Source organism: Aythya fuligula, chromosome 1, assembly GCF_009819795.1.
Source record: "Aythya fuligula isolate bAytFul2 chromosome 1, bAytFul2.pri, whole genome shotgun sequence".
Taxonomy (NCBI): Eukaryota; Metazoa; Chordata; class Aves; order Anseriformes; family Anatidae; genus Aythya; species Aythya fuligula.
This window is the reverse complement of record NC_045559.1, coordinates 186,576,120-186,590,822: the sequence shown is the minus strand read 5'-3', so window position 1 is coordinate 186,590,822 and position 14,703 is coordinate 186,576,120. Positions and strand designations below refer to the sequence as shown.

General features: G+C 43.6%; 1 protein-coding gene across 1 annotated transcript; it reads right to left on the bottom strand.

The window, feature by feature from the left end:
- Window positions 1-8,624: 8,624 nt before the first annotated feature.
- AMER2 (APC membrane recruitment protein 2) lies at window positions 8,625-13,529 on the bottom strand. Its single transcript, XM_032207642.1, has 2 exons — window positions 12,480-13,529; window positions 8,625-12,305 (listed from the first exon to the last, which is right to left on the bottom strand). Exons 1-2 carry the CDS (start codon window positions 13,282-13,284, stop codon window positions 11,434-11,436), a joined length of 1,677 nt encoding a protein of 558 aa, XP_032063533.1. The 5' UTR covers window positions 13,285-13,529; the 3' UTR covers window positions 8,625-11,433.
- Between the last annotated feature and the right edge of the window lie 1,174 nt (window positions 13,530-14,703).

The following is a 14,703-nucleotide window of genomic DNA, read 5'->3' as shown; positions in this document are numbered from 1 at the left end:
AAAGACAGGCCACGACTGGTTGGATTTTTCGATGTTTTCATTTTTTCTTAAGAAACACTCAATCCGTTTGATTTCTGTGATTATCATATCTCTGATTCTTTACATCACTTTAATAAAATAGATGTTCTTTGTGCCCACTTTAGGGCTTGGCTTAGCCAGTATCTTCACAGCCATAACCAAGGGCAGGTTTTTCGCTACCCATATTTACTAAGACACATTCACCTACATTTATTCAAAACTATTTTATTGCAAAATTTGATTGTATTTTCATCTTCACAGGTGAACACATATAGCTGGGCAGGAACAGAAGAGATGTGCTTTACATGACATACAGATCTAGTGTAATTTCTGTCCTTGAGATACTGTGGCCACAGGGTTTTTGTTTACTTTGCATTCTGCAAGCTGCCCTATCTGTTCCCAGCAGCTCAGCACCACGTGTTCCCATGCTGTGATCTCCTGCAGCTGAAGAATACCAGTATCCCAGTTTTTTTGAGCATCTATATTTTTGTCCACCCTTAAAAGTAAATAAATATATAAATAAAAAGAAAAAGAAGCTAAAAATGAAAGTTGGCTTAAACTGGACACACAGTTACTTAAGGACACGTAACACATGTAAACATCCCACCAACTCCACTATCTGATGTTGCAATATCTGTAATGCCTTCACCATTTCAGCATCTTCATTACAGTCTGGACCGCATAAACTTAGAATTCCTGTGAGACAGAAAAGTGCTTTTATTCTGTAATATAGATGTTGAAATGAAGCATATGTCTTCATTTACTTCTTGAGGCACCCTGAGGCACATAGGTGCCCTGGAGGCAACCACCTCGCTGTGAAGCAGGCAAGGACACCTCTGCCCACAGGGCTCTTGGGCTGCCTTAGGTTTAGCTTCCTAAACCTCCCCAGCTACCCCACACCTCCATGCTGCTGCTGCGCTTCTAACCTGTCATACTCTGCTTATTCAGGACCTTAAGCCAGATCTTCACTCAAATCTCTCCGCTGTCCAAGGGAGCCATGAATTCCAAATGACACCAACAAGGAAGGCTGGAGAAAGAGTCCCTGACTCACACCATGGCACACAGGTTATTTGTTATCAGCAAGGATTATTTGTTAGTCTTTGGAGTAGCCATGGGAGTTATACTTCAACTAACTCCTGTCTTTTCCTTCTTGTGCTTGTCTTGTTCTATTTAAAATGTTTATGGACTCTGTTTCCATCTATATCTTTTAAAACAAGCGGTTTACTTAAGCTGGAAAAATACACATAGCTGTCAAGGACAAGTCCTTATTAGTGAGAACAAGAGACCTCCTGTTCCTAGCATCTAACTGAGTCTCTGAGTCAAGTGCTCAGGGTCCTTGCAGAGCAAAAGGAGTGATGTGTCATTAGAAGCAGGTTCTTGCTCCTCATCTGCCACAGCAGCATCCAGGGCTGCTGAAATAACCCTTTGCAGAAACCTTTGAGCCTCCCTCCCACCCCCAAAGGACTGCGAAATGGTTTTAATTGGAAGCAGATGTGCAATGTGGTAGGTAGGAGCAGGCGTCTGCTTAATGTGAGCCCCTAGAAAACAAATTCTATATGATCACTTCAGAAGGGAATACCACAATTCAAAGGAAAAGATTTAAAATGAGACTAGTAGTCACTCACAACCATTGTCTGGTCAATTTGTTTTGCCAATATTTCTTACCAGTTATTAGGATTCAAGAATATTCTCTTCTCTTGCTTGATAGCTTTGCAGAAATGGATGGAGCATTCAGCTTCAATGAATTGGCCACAGGAAGATTTCCAGGCCACCTTTTCCATTCTTACAGGAACATTGGAGTTCACCTTTTGGGAACTCCAATGTTCCTGTAAGATGGCTACAGAGAAGTACTATTGGGAATGACTGATCTGGTTATTACTTGGGAAGGGACTTTTAGCCAAGTAATAGAAACTCAGCATCTTGATTTCAAAAATAATTTTTGAGCCAGGTCTCCTGGTTTTGTAACACTTTTCATTTTTTATTCTTCCATCAGAATGGATCTGCCAGCCTACTGCCGGCTGTTTTTGTGGAAGGTGTTAACAGCTGCATCACACATCTGCAGTTATCAAGATTCATGAGGCTGTACTTTTGCTCTACACTTCATTGCAACCCCTCTGGCCCTCAAAAACCCAGTAGCTATACTTGGACACAAGCAAGGTAATCACCAGGCAATCATCTGCAGCAGGGAATAATTTAAACAGCAAATCTTCTACTTCCAGGTGGATAGGATAGAAGACATGAAAGTGCAGTAGGGAACATAGGCTGAGAAGGCTCGATTGTAATTTTTTTGTGTGCATTAAATCACTGTGAAAACATTTCTTCAGCCTCATTCCAGCTACTGGAAAGAGGAGTTATACTTTGTGAGCATATGGTCAATTTATACTGTGTCACCATGTCCTGCACTTTCCTTGTATAATAAGCTTTCTCATACCCTTTGTTTTGCTGTTCATTGAAAATGTTCAAGCAGATTTTATCTCGGTTCTTATCCTGTCAGGTTCAGTATCTTGCATGGGAATGTTGTAACAAGGGGGAGGCCTTTTGAACCTCAGCTGAGCAAAGAAATTTAACTTAAGGGTTAAAATTAGACTGATGCAAATGCTTTAAGCATCTTTGAAATGCATGAAATGTAGAGAAAGTTGCAAAATCGAGGTTCTATGAAATATCACTTCATAGTCATAGTGGTCAAGTCCCAGCATTTGGGCTGACTTTTCTAGATCTTATGACAAAACTGCAGCTTCAAAGTTGATGTGTGCGAAGAGAACCAGCTTCCCTGCTGGCTTCCCAACTAGGAGGAGGACCACGAAGCGAAGATGATTTGAAAGACAGAATGAGACTTGGTCCATTTCCATTGTCTCAGTGATTTAAAGGTAAACAAAACAAAACAAACAAAAAACACACTGATGAAACAGCAGAAGACCAAAACTCACTCAGGTTTATGAAAACCCTCCCCTAAGTGGCAAATTTAATCTAGTTATTTTGTGATGCTATTAGTAAAACAGCTAAAGGCATTTCTACATTGAAGTGAAAGTGCACACATGCCCAAGTATTCTCTTTTATGCTATTTTGGGGACTTAAATCTCCAATGTCTTGCTTTCATAAGCCTAGTGATTTCCAGTGCACTGAATAGATCAAATCTCGCTCTGAATAGATCAACTCTAGCTCCAACTTGAACATCAAAAAGTAACCTCCACGTTCATCAATGAAAAGTGACAACCAATTTTATTAACAGTATTCATTATAACACATAATATGACAGTGGAAATATTTTTCTCTGTACGATTTTTGAATGGAAGAAAAGTGCAGTTAGTCTGAGTTCCTTACATTCATTAGAAGCAAGACTATTGAAACCATCAACATTTACAATGACACATAAGCAAACACCAGAACCAGTGCCAATAAATACGCAGAGTATCAAAATAAATATTTACAGAATTAAAAAATAAAATAAACACTGATTAAGTATATCCTCGTGAACTGTCAGGGAAGAAAGACGTCTATTGCTATCAGTTAGGTTTTCCATATGTTGAGAATACGGATAGCATGGTTTTAGCTGGGACAAAGTTGATTTGAGGAGACACTAATTTATAGAAGTTTGCAGAGGTGGAAAGGAGCAGAGCATGTTTACCAGTCTGTTACAAAAACACCCCCTGGAGTGGCCTGATCTTATACTCTGAAAAAGTTGGTGCACACAGCCTCGCCAAATCATTCACAACCCTTTTAGATAAGAAGAGCAGGGAGGTCTGGCTTTACTCGCTCATTATCTCAAACAGGTCACACGCTGCCTTCTTGGGGGTGGCCGACAAAAAAACACGAGGGAAAAATGTAATAAGCAATGATCCGTCAGCTATAATACGACTAGTAAAAACAGATTAAGTGACTTCTAACAGGACACATCTGTCCCTTTCAGCACGTAGGAAACCCCAAGAGCATCAGCTTGTCAAATGCAGTGTGGAGTAGCCCCTGCTACATTTTCCTCAGGCACACCATGATATTTCATCAGAGCAGGGCTGTGAAAATAGACAATCTCTTCTGTGATTTCTGGACTTACTGAATCTGTGTTTTCCACCAACCACATTCATATCTCATTCCCCATTTCAACAGGGCTAGAAGCCACGACTCTAGAGCTTTCCTGAGACAGACGGCTGACAAACACAGCAAAGAAAAATCAGATTGGCCAAATTATGGGGTCCTCACTCAGCCTTAACACCAACCACCACTGATAACAGATCCAGTAGCTTCAGAAGGAGTGCTGGCGGATGGAGCTATTGCAATCTCTCCCATGGCAGAGGATTTATTTAAATTTTATATGAAAGTAACAGCTTTAATCTTGCTCTGTCTTTTGAGAATCACGCTAACATTACTTCTATCAAGCCATGTGCTGCAGAAAATTATTTGTGCCTTACTTAGGATTTGGTGCTGCTGCTGCTGCTGCAACCCAGAGCACTTGCACCCAGTTTGTCCTTGGTCTACATTTAACTCTCTTCTTCCACCAGTATCAGCAGTACAGCCCTTGTTTCATCCCATCTCCCAAGCACCATATCAGCCCTTTTTGTCCCAGTGCATCACCAGCTCTGGCTTTTCCTGCTGCTGCTGTCCTGTCCAGCAGATGCCCACCTTGCACTCCCCTGGGACACGTGGAAAGGGACAGATGACAAACTCTCCCATGGTCCGTGGGGTACAGGTAAGTCATGGACAGACCTTCCTGTGAGCTACCATTAACTGAGAAGCCTCACCAGCTGCATAGCTTTTACATTTTAAGGTCAGGCTTAATTCAAAGCAGATGTAGCCAATTTTCTTTTACGAGCATATTATGTTCAAAGCCTCCAATGCATCTGTACAAAAAGCCCATGGAAACAACCTGGTACTGAAAGAGCAACTGTTTTTGATGTAACGTCATTCAAAATAATAAAAAGCTGTCCCAGTTCTTACCATTCAGTTCCCTGTGTATTGTTCTCCCTTAAAACAGATTTAAGATGTTGCTGTGAAACAATAAAATGGAGGGATAATCATTTACTATATAAAAAAACAAGAGCAATGACACCATAAGCAGGCGTTTTAGTGCTCTGGAAAGGATCTGGTCCTGTTTTTGCCGTCACAAGTTAAATTAAGGAAGGCAGTGATTGTGTTAGCTGTAATTTAAACATGCTGAGCACTGGAGTTATGTGCAGGAGTGGTTGCTTGTTAAGATGGAAAAACAATGGAAAGACATGTTTTGCATTTAGATCAGTGAAAGTACAACTACAGTAATATCAAAGACTGCACAATCACCTGAATAAAGTTAATCTCTTAGAAAAAGGGAAGACTTATTTAAGTAATACTTCCTATTTCCTTCAGAATTAAGAGACTAAGGACCTTCTCCAGTTCTTACTGGAGACTATGGAAGATTTACCACAGCAGAAACTGGGCCTTAGAAAGAGATTGTCAGATTGTGTCAGCAAATGCTGAAATGTTGCTTTTTGAGCTTTGTGCCCATGGCTGCGTTAGCTTCTATTTCAGAGCACTGCTTGGATGTGATATTACCGGCAAAGCAATTTTCTTCTAGCCATTGCTAAAAGAAGCCTCTGAGCAGAACAGTTTATACTCCTTGCCCTGTGAAGTATATAACCTTTTCCTCTCTCCAGTACACCTTTGGGTCTATTTATTTTAGTATATACAGAAAGGAAAAAGAAAAGCAGCTCTTACCAAAGATAAAGAAAATCTGGGCACAGTCTCCATAACAAACAGCCTCCAGGCTTTTCCACAAGCATGACACGCTTCCCTGCTAGATTTGCTAAATTGTGCACAACAGAGAAGTGGAGGGATATATTCCACTTTGCAAAATAGCACTCAACATCCTCACCCACGTGTATGAGATCACACAGCAGAGATCTCCGTTTTAAATATCTTTGCAGCTTGTTCTGAAAGCAAATTCATTTCTGTCCAGACTTAGAAGTAGGAGCAAAGCCCTTGTGAAGAATATACTGGCAGCAGCTCCTGCTTTCTAGTGATGGAGGGCTAGGGCAAAAATCTGTTTCCCAAGCTATTGCAGTACAGCTGAGAGGGAACAGGAGACAGAGTGGGGGAAAAAAATGGTCCCCAGCAATAGTTTTGGATGGAGAAGCCCTCTGAGGTAGGAAGAGCTTTAACCACATGCTTTTGCAGGAGTAAAGGCACCCAGGATGTGGCCTGGGTGGTTACAGCTCTTACTCCTTTGCATATGGCAATGGTTCTTCCATTTTCCTCTTCAACATGGACATGGGAAACAGAAATCAAAGCTGACCTTGCCAGCTGAGATGCTCACAGGGAAGACAAGATGTGAGCTAATGATGAGCTAGGAAATTACCTGTAAATCAGTTTAAAACTCAGCTGTACCCTAAGAACAAACAGCTGGATAGATTCAGATACCTCCTGCTCACAGTAAACATCCCATCCCTCTTCAAAGGAAGAGAGGGATGGTCTGCAGAGACCAGTCCCAGGCCACTGAATGACGACTGACAGTGTATTCTCAGTATTACATCTCAGAAGAGTCAGTCATTGTGCAGTTCTGTGTGGACAAATGGGGTTATGTCATCGTAATGAAAACATAAACAAAGCAAACAAACACAAAAGCACAAACCAAAGCCAGAGGAAAAAATAAAAAATAAATAAAAAAAAATAAAAAGGAAACCCAACATTAAAAAAAATAATAATACTGCAGAAACCATTACGTGCAAACTCTGCCAAGACTCATTTCTGCAGCGTCTTTGAGTTGGTGTCAGTTTGCTTTTCCAAGATAGAAGTCTCAGCCTTTCATATTAATAACTATGAAGCTACATTTTCAGGCCACCTTGCTTGAAGTCCCACATTATCGCTGTTAGATAACCGTCTGCCTTGTAAGTGGCTATTGTTGCCGTGAACTGTCTCTCTCATACCATTATCTTGCTGAAAAGCCTTTTCTGAAAGTAGTCCATTAGAGCAGCCAAAAAAAAAAAACAACAACCTCAGAGCGTGGCCATGTAGCAGAATCAATGGCTCCCTTTGATCTGCAGGCTCAGTCAGTGCTACAAATTTAAAAACAACTAGGTTTTGCTTTGCTAAGCAAAGCCTGTTAATTTGGCTCATCTGCACTTACAGCATCTTACTGAAAATGCCATCTGTATCAGATGTGTTGAAGACTTTGGTGCAAAATTCACTTAGCTTAGATAAATAATTTAGTAAGATTCATTAAAAAATAATCAGTGAATTAATTTTCATAGTGTACATCTGTGCATGTAATTTTTAAAATTCAGTCCTCTACTACCGTGAATGGTGGTAAGGATGGTCACAGTGGATGAAGGAAATGCTGGTGATTGATGGAATAAGACTGAACATAGATTTTCTTATTCTAGTCATGTAATTTCTTCTGAAACCTATTACATGTGTTTGAGTCCTATTACTGGCAAGAGCAGAATGCATACGCACTACAAGGAACGGAAGACCCTTTATGTCTGTTGCAGGCCACACATATAGTACAGAAAACTTTACTCCTATCGTGACAAAAGAAGTCCACAAAAACATCATTTCATGCTACCAAAGGGAAATCTTTTGTGCTGATATATAGGACGGGAATGTATACCACTGAAATCACTGTAGATAGCTATAAAACGCTATGCAATATATAGAAATAGCTGAAGTACATACAAAATTTACCAGCAGTGACTTGAAAGTGCAAGGAGTATATAGAACTAAATGCCAAGTTCTGATCTATAAAATCCTTTATGAACTTACAAGCTGGTCATTACAAAGCATCACTCAGACCACAAAACAATGAAGAAAACAAGGAAACAAAAGTATTCTTGAAGAAAATCAAAACAATTACAGAATTGGGAATGTTATCTTTGGGACTCAGAACACCATTTCTACCTTGATACCTACCAAAGCCAAGGAAAATATATGCCTGGACACAGTAATATAAATAAGGATGCAAACCACCACAGAATGCCTCAGGACTGTTATTACCTCTTCATGTTTCAGCCTCTAAATCCAGCAAGCCGTTAACTGTTTGTTGTTAGGCATCTCACAGCATTTTACAGGGATCTTTCAGGAATTAAACACAGGTGTAAAGAAGGCCTTTGAACCTCCTTTCAGTGATTGTTTTAGGCATTGTGTGGAGTTATACAAATATATTTCTATGGAAATCCAAAGCCCTAATAAATATTACATTTTCTATTACCTTTTGAAATACTAACATAGTTAAGTTTTATAAATACAAAGTTAATCTGAGCATTAAATTGTATTTTTACTCTCACACGACCGTTACCCTGAATCAATGTCATCATGTCATGATGATCCAAAACACTGACACCCTACTACAAGGTCCTTTCTCATTTTCCTTGTCAGGATATGATTGTCCTTAAAATATGTACATAGCAAGCAGCCAAACGAACCATCGGGAGATCTGCAACATGTACTTACACTAGGTATGCGACAGAGAGTGACCAGAGAGCACCTGGCCTTGCGGGTGAGCGTGGCTGCGCTCCCAGCCCGTGCTGGGCAGGCAGCCCAGGACCTCCCGCTCGGCACCAGGGTTAGCACGGAGCAGGAAGCTGCGTGCCAGCATGCAGGGGAAGGAGGGAAAATGGGGCAGAAAACAAAAGAGAGAGAGAAAATGAAGGGAAGCCAAAGCATTTTAATGATGATTCTTGTTAGTCGTTACGTGAGAGGGAGCTAGGCTAGTGTTACTCTATTGGTTTTCTGATACATACATGCCACAACGCAAACAAAATGCATACGATGAACAATTGCCACACACAAGTCCCGTAGAGATGGTAGCTGACATCTTCAACTGATTCAAAGGATGCACCACTGATTCTACCTGCAATCAGTGCTTCCAGTTTTTATGGTATTACCCAAGCCCACCACATCCTCCCGCCCTCTCAACTTCCAGTACCCTATAGAATCTCCCTGTACAATTTGTCCATGAAACAAAATGGGGAATTACGATTTTTTCTGCAGAGTTGTCATGCAGGGAAAGACATGTCCCTTACAGTCAAATGGAAACAGAAGAACAGAAAAAAAGGATGTTAGGCTTAGGGGCGAACACCAAGATAATATTCCACGTTCTGTACATTCATCCCTTTGAGGGTATTTCAGCTTTAACTTTCAAAAATGCACAAGCAGAGTCAGGCTGACTGCAAACCCCCTTCTCAGGCAGAAGAGATAATCACCAGCGTGTTTTGAGGCAGATTTAAGGTACATCCCCTCAATCCATGCATGGGAGTGTGCATGCGTGGCCGTGCTTGCACGGGTGGGAGTGTGCAGGGTGTGCACGTCTGCCTGTGTGCATGTACGCTAGGAGGAGGCGCACTCTGACTACACATGCATATGTACAACGTGTCTGTGTGAGAAGGCATGTAGGAAACCACACGCATATATGTCATAAAGAAAACGTATAGAATAATCTTTGAAGTGTATTAAGGTTCGTTCTTAAACCATGAAAACAGGGACAGATGAGAAAAACTAACACTTTCTCCCTATTCACTGGGGTGTTGCAGTTCAGTATTAAATCCTGCAGTCATTTCAACCCTAAATGCCAATTCCACTCCTGTGACTATCAAGTCATTACCCCAGTGAACTGCACATATAAAGCATTCTTATTATTGTGTTTCCTGGCTTTTTATGGTTTATCTATAACCTTAATATCCTTCAAATATATATTGTGTATATTTATTTTCCTTTTTTCTTTCAGTTTAAGAGACAATAAAACCAACTTTTATGTAAGATCAGACCCATTAGCTTCAGTTATGTGAATTTAGGATTCTCTGCATAATATAGACATGTATATTTTTAAAATGTATATTATTTGTCAGATACACTGGAGTATATATTTTATATTAATTGTGGTCTGATGATTAAATACTTATATCAAAATATTTTGTAAATACATAATATTTACCTTTAGACTTCAGTGATTTTTTTGAGCTTTTTCAGTGTATCATAAAAATATGTCCTCAGGCACATTAAAACCCTATTAAATTTCTTGGAAATGTTGTCAATGCCCACATATAGTAGCCACTATTCAAAAACATCCTGGCCATTAATACATTTCTCCTAAGATCCAAGCTCATCAGACCATTTTATGGACCATTAGCTTACCATATTTCTTTTTCTCTCTTAAAGTAAAATTATTCTGACATTATTTAGAATGAAAATAAAAAGCAACAAGAACCCAGACTTTCTTTAAATAGTCAAAAACTAATTTTATATATTTTAAAAAATAATAATTAAAAAACATGTTTATCACCTGGGTTCCTTCTCTGTAAGGTTTAAGCCCAGAGCAACTTTGTCTAAACCCCTGAAAATAGAGGTTTGCAATGTCAGCGCTGTCAGAGCCTCAGCTCTGACACACGGAATGTGCCACTGGAATTAAATCAGCACTTCAGACTTACTTATCTGGGGATGCATGAGCCCATACAAAACAGAGTTTTGCTCTAATTTAAGGTACTTACACAAAGTTCTATCACTTTAGAACTGTAAAATTATCTACCTATAAAAACTAACTTTTGTTTAAACTCTAGATAATACAGACAGGTGATTTTTCTTTTTATAAAAAATCTGTAGCATTGAGTAAATCTGCTAAAATATGTATATATTTACACATGGCAAGCAAGTTATTGTATAAATGTGATCAGTGTGTATATATTGGCATTTAGTAAAATGTTTCCCTGAACCTGATTGTATGCATTATCGGACAAGTATTGATGTAAACATCTGAACCTACGTCAGGTGTCTCTGTTACCCATTTACATTAGAGCAGATCAAAACCAACCAACCAGACAGACAAATAAAAATGTTTTCTTGCTGGACAAGTCCACCTAATGCCTTAATTAGCTACTGCACATGAGTCAGTCAAGTCTGCTGCTGAGCAGTGCTCTCATTCCCACGTCAGGTAAAATACTTGTTATGTTATTTGTTTTTTTTGCTTGGCATTTTTTCCCAATATCTTGTAGAGCAAACACCATTTTTGGAGCCAGGCACCCACCCTCCACTCCTCCCCCAGAAATGACTAAAAGATAAGTGTAGTGGAGAACCTCTCGTGTCGCTCCTTTTGTAACTCTGTTCCCTTGAAGAACTCATGGCACTGCTTTGCATGAGGGAAGATGCTCTTTTAGGTTCATAATCCAAGTCCTGCTTCCACAAAGGCATGTAAAATGAACTTCCCCAGTGTTTAGTGCTGTGGAAAAAAGATACAAATGTAAAAAAAAAAAAAAGTGCTTGGAAAGAAGTTGACTTTTCGTATTCATCCATACAGTACTATAAGAAGGGATTCAGAAGTGGAGGCCCATGGAGTACTGTTGAAGTAAGCCTTTTAGGTGCCTTTCTTCAGGTGATGCAAAACGTATTCATTATTTATGGTCTCCTATGCAGATTTTCACACACCAACCTTGCTGTCCAAATTGGTCTCCACCTGCTATTCAATTATTTTTTGGCACTGTCCTGGTACATGGCAGCTTTCACAGTTGTCCCTGCTAAGCCCCTGTTACTAACCCGGCGTACTAGTACTTTAGAGACAGGGATTTTTGTTCTGTGCATCTCACTTTTGGCCAGGTGATGGTGTGCAACGTGATGGCTGTTACTAGTGTCTGTTCCATGGCTGGCTGGATGTGATGCAAGGTGTTTAATGCTGATGGGTATTTTGGAGTCCTTCATTGTGCTTGAGGGTGTTTTCAGTGAGCACGTGGTTGTTATTGGAGACACAGGTTTGGAGCGTGGCACGCAGGTGACCCCTTCGTCTGGAGGCTTCCCTGGTGGGTTTTCATCTGGCTCAGCATAAAGGTCATAGAGTGCATCCCCACTGTAGCTGTCCCTGGGAAGGGTCTCCTTCTGGATGCTCGTGGTACTGTCTTCCTCAGGACCAGGGGTGGTGGAATCCCAGTAGCCCTCATCACTGTTTGGGACACCCTCGTGCTGCTCCTTCTCCCTGCCCTTCTGCTCCTCTTTGTGGTTGAGGTGAATGGGGATCTGGTTGAGGCCACCACGTTTCACCGCCACTCTGTTCTGAGCCCCCTCAGTACCTCGGTTCTCCTTCAGCCCCTCAGGCGTCTTTGTCCCTCCTCCTCCTCCTCCTGTTTGGGTCTCTTCTGTCTGTGACAGCATATCCCAGAACTCCTGGAGGTATGTATCATCCACCTGCTCGGGGCTGGCCATCTCCTCCCCTCCTCCTTGGTAGGCCACCATGGTGGGGTGTTTCTTGGAGGCGCCCAGCTTGCTGACCCCGGGGGTGCTCTTCTCACAGCCGCCACTCCCGCCGCCCACATCCTCCTCCTGGTCCGCAATAATATCTCCGCAGCCTGTAAGAGAGTCAAAGCTTTTCAGTGAAGTCACGTCAGCAAACATCAAACAAATACGATCAATCGATTGCTCTGAGGGTGGATCAATAGAGGAAGGGTCAGGGGCGGCTGCCGGCTCTTGACCGCTATCACAGTGAGGTTCAACAGGGGGAATAGTCGTTATTGGAATGTCACCTGTTATGGCCGCATCCTTCGCAGTCCCAACCTCTCCGGCACCCGGGTCCGGTCGCTCGCGGCAGAGCTCCTCGGGTCGCCTTCCAGCAGCAGCAGGGTCCTCCCCGGGGGGGGTTTTGCTGTCCCGCGACTCCCCAGCTCCCACCTGGGGCTCCTCGGCCGAGGTGTGCTTCTCATGCAGCGATTCGAGACCGACGTCTCCTGTGCTGTTCGGAGTTTCAGACAAAGGTTTTGGCGTCTCCTCTTTGATGCACTCCAAGCTGGCAGTCAGAGACCCTGGCATAATGAGACCGGACTGGATTTCCGAGGCTTCCCCCCTCTCCTCCTTGCCGTTTTTGTCCTTTTTATGCCACCGCATGCTGCTGAAGATCCCTTTCAGCCCCTTCTTTTGTCTGCCGCCAGCCCGCTGATCCGCATTCTCTGCCTTGCCGTTCTCCGTCCTCCCGTTCTTCCTCAGCAGGGAGAAGAAGCTGTGTGACTTCGCCACCGAGCTGCCGGGGGAGACGCCGAGGCTGGCGGCTGCCCTGCTCTGAGCATCCTTGCCTTGCGGGTCGCCGCCACCCTGGTCCTCCTTCTTGCTGCTCTCCAGCACGGCGTCGGCCAAGCCATCGTGCGTCCTGCTCCGCACCATCCCCGCTTTGCTCGCGCCCTTCCCCTCCCCACCTTTGCTCCTCACCCCAAAGATGCTCGGCATGGTGCCCCCGGATTTCCTCCTCTTGAACAATTTGAAGGCGGTTTTGTTAATCTTCCCCGACGGCTGCTGCTCGGCGGCCGGGGGCTCAGCACAGTCGCAATGCGAGTCCATGACTGCCGCCACCACGTCCCCGCCGCGGCCTCCTCGCCGCCACCGCCCCGGTGGTGGTGGTTGTGGTGCCCGGTGGTGGTGGTGCTGTGCCTCACTGACAGCCCCGCCGCCGCTCCCGCTGCCGCCCTCCCATCACCATGGCAACCCGGAGGGGGCTAAGCAGCTTTCCTCCACCGCCGTGGGCCTGCGCCAGGCCGCTGTCATCCACTCTCAATCAACCTGAGCCGCCGCAGCCACGCCGGCAGCGCCCCTTCCTCCACCCCCTCCCCAAAAGGGTTTATATAACTTAACCCGTGTCGTCCTGCGCGGCTTGCCGCCTCACGCAGCCTGCCATGGCAGACGGGTGCTGAGGGAGGATCTCGTGTCACGCAGCCGTGGCATGGACCCCGTGCCCCTGCCCCTCCCCAGTGCCCAAGACCCCCACCGCTGGTGAATAGTGGCCGCTTGCTTCTCCTGCTGGAGGAGGTTTAATATGATGGCAGCCCCCACACAAGCCTTTACCCACACCTCACATCCACTGCATGTAGTCATGTGGTGGCACAGCCACATCAGGGTGGCACGCTGGCCACAGACCCCTCTCACTAATTGCAAACCTAATCCAGATGCAAAGTAAATTAACCCAGCCTGACAGGTCCTGGGTAACCTGCTTTAGTTGGCCCTGCTGGAGCAGGGGTTTGGACCAGGTGACATCCAGAGGTGCCTTCCACCCTCTGCCACCCTGTAATTTGGAGCTCCAAACTGGCTCGGTGGCACCGCCACCACAGCAGGGCTGTTTGAGGCTGGGAGCCATGCTCTGCACCCAGCTGTGGAGGAGATCTGCTTTCAGCTGGAGCTGTAGTAACCCATGGACCCTGGCCGCCTGATGCTGACTATACGGAGTTAGTCTGGGTTCCTCCAAGCAGAAGCACTTGTCTGGGTTTTTAAACAGCCCTAAACACAACTGGTAACCACTACAGAGAAGCTGCATCCCCACCCTCTAGCTTGGGGCTAGGTTTTGGCCCCTTTGAAATTAGTAAAAGCTTTTGCTGTTGTCTTGTTTGGAAGAATTAGTTGGTTGGGTGGTGGTTTTTTTTTCTTTCTATAACATCATCAGACATTCATTGCACTCTCCCATGAGAACAGGTTGAATTATCTGTTGTGAATAATTTATGCAGTGAATTTAGCCCTTTTTCTGATCATGTATAAAAAGTTCCGTTTGCATTCACAATCACTGCATGTTCAGTAAGTGCAATATGAGCACCTAATTCAACATACAGGACTCTCCTGCCTTCTGCAAGAAACAGAGGAAAGGGCAAATGAGGCAGAAGCCAAAATTTTGACTGGAAGAGGAGGAGTGAGTTATATCTTACAATGTGCACTACATACACCTGCCCAGCACCCACAAGCCATGGAGACAGGAGGTCACTTTGCACCTCCATC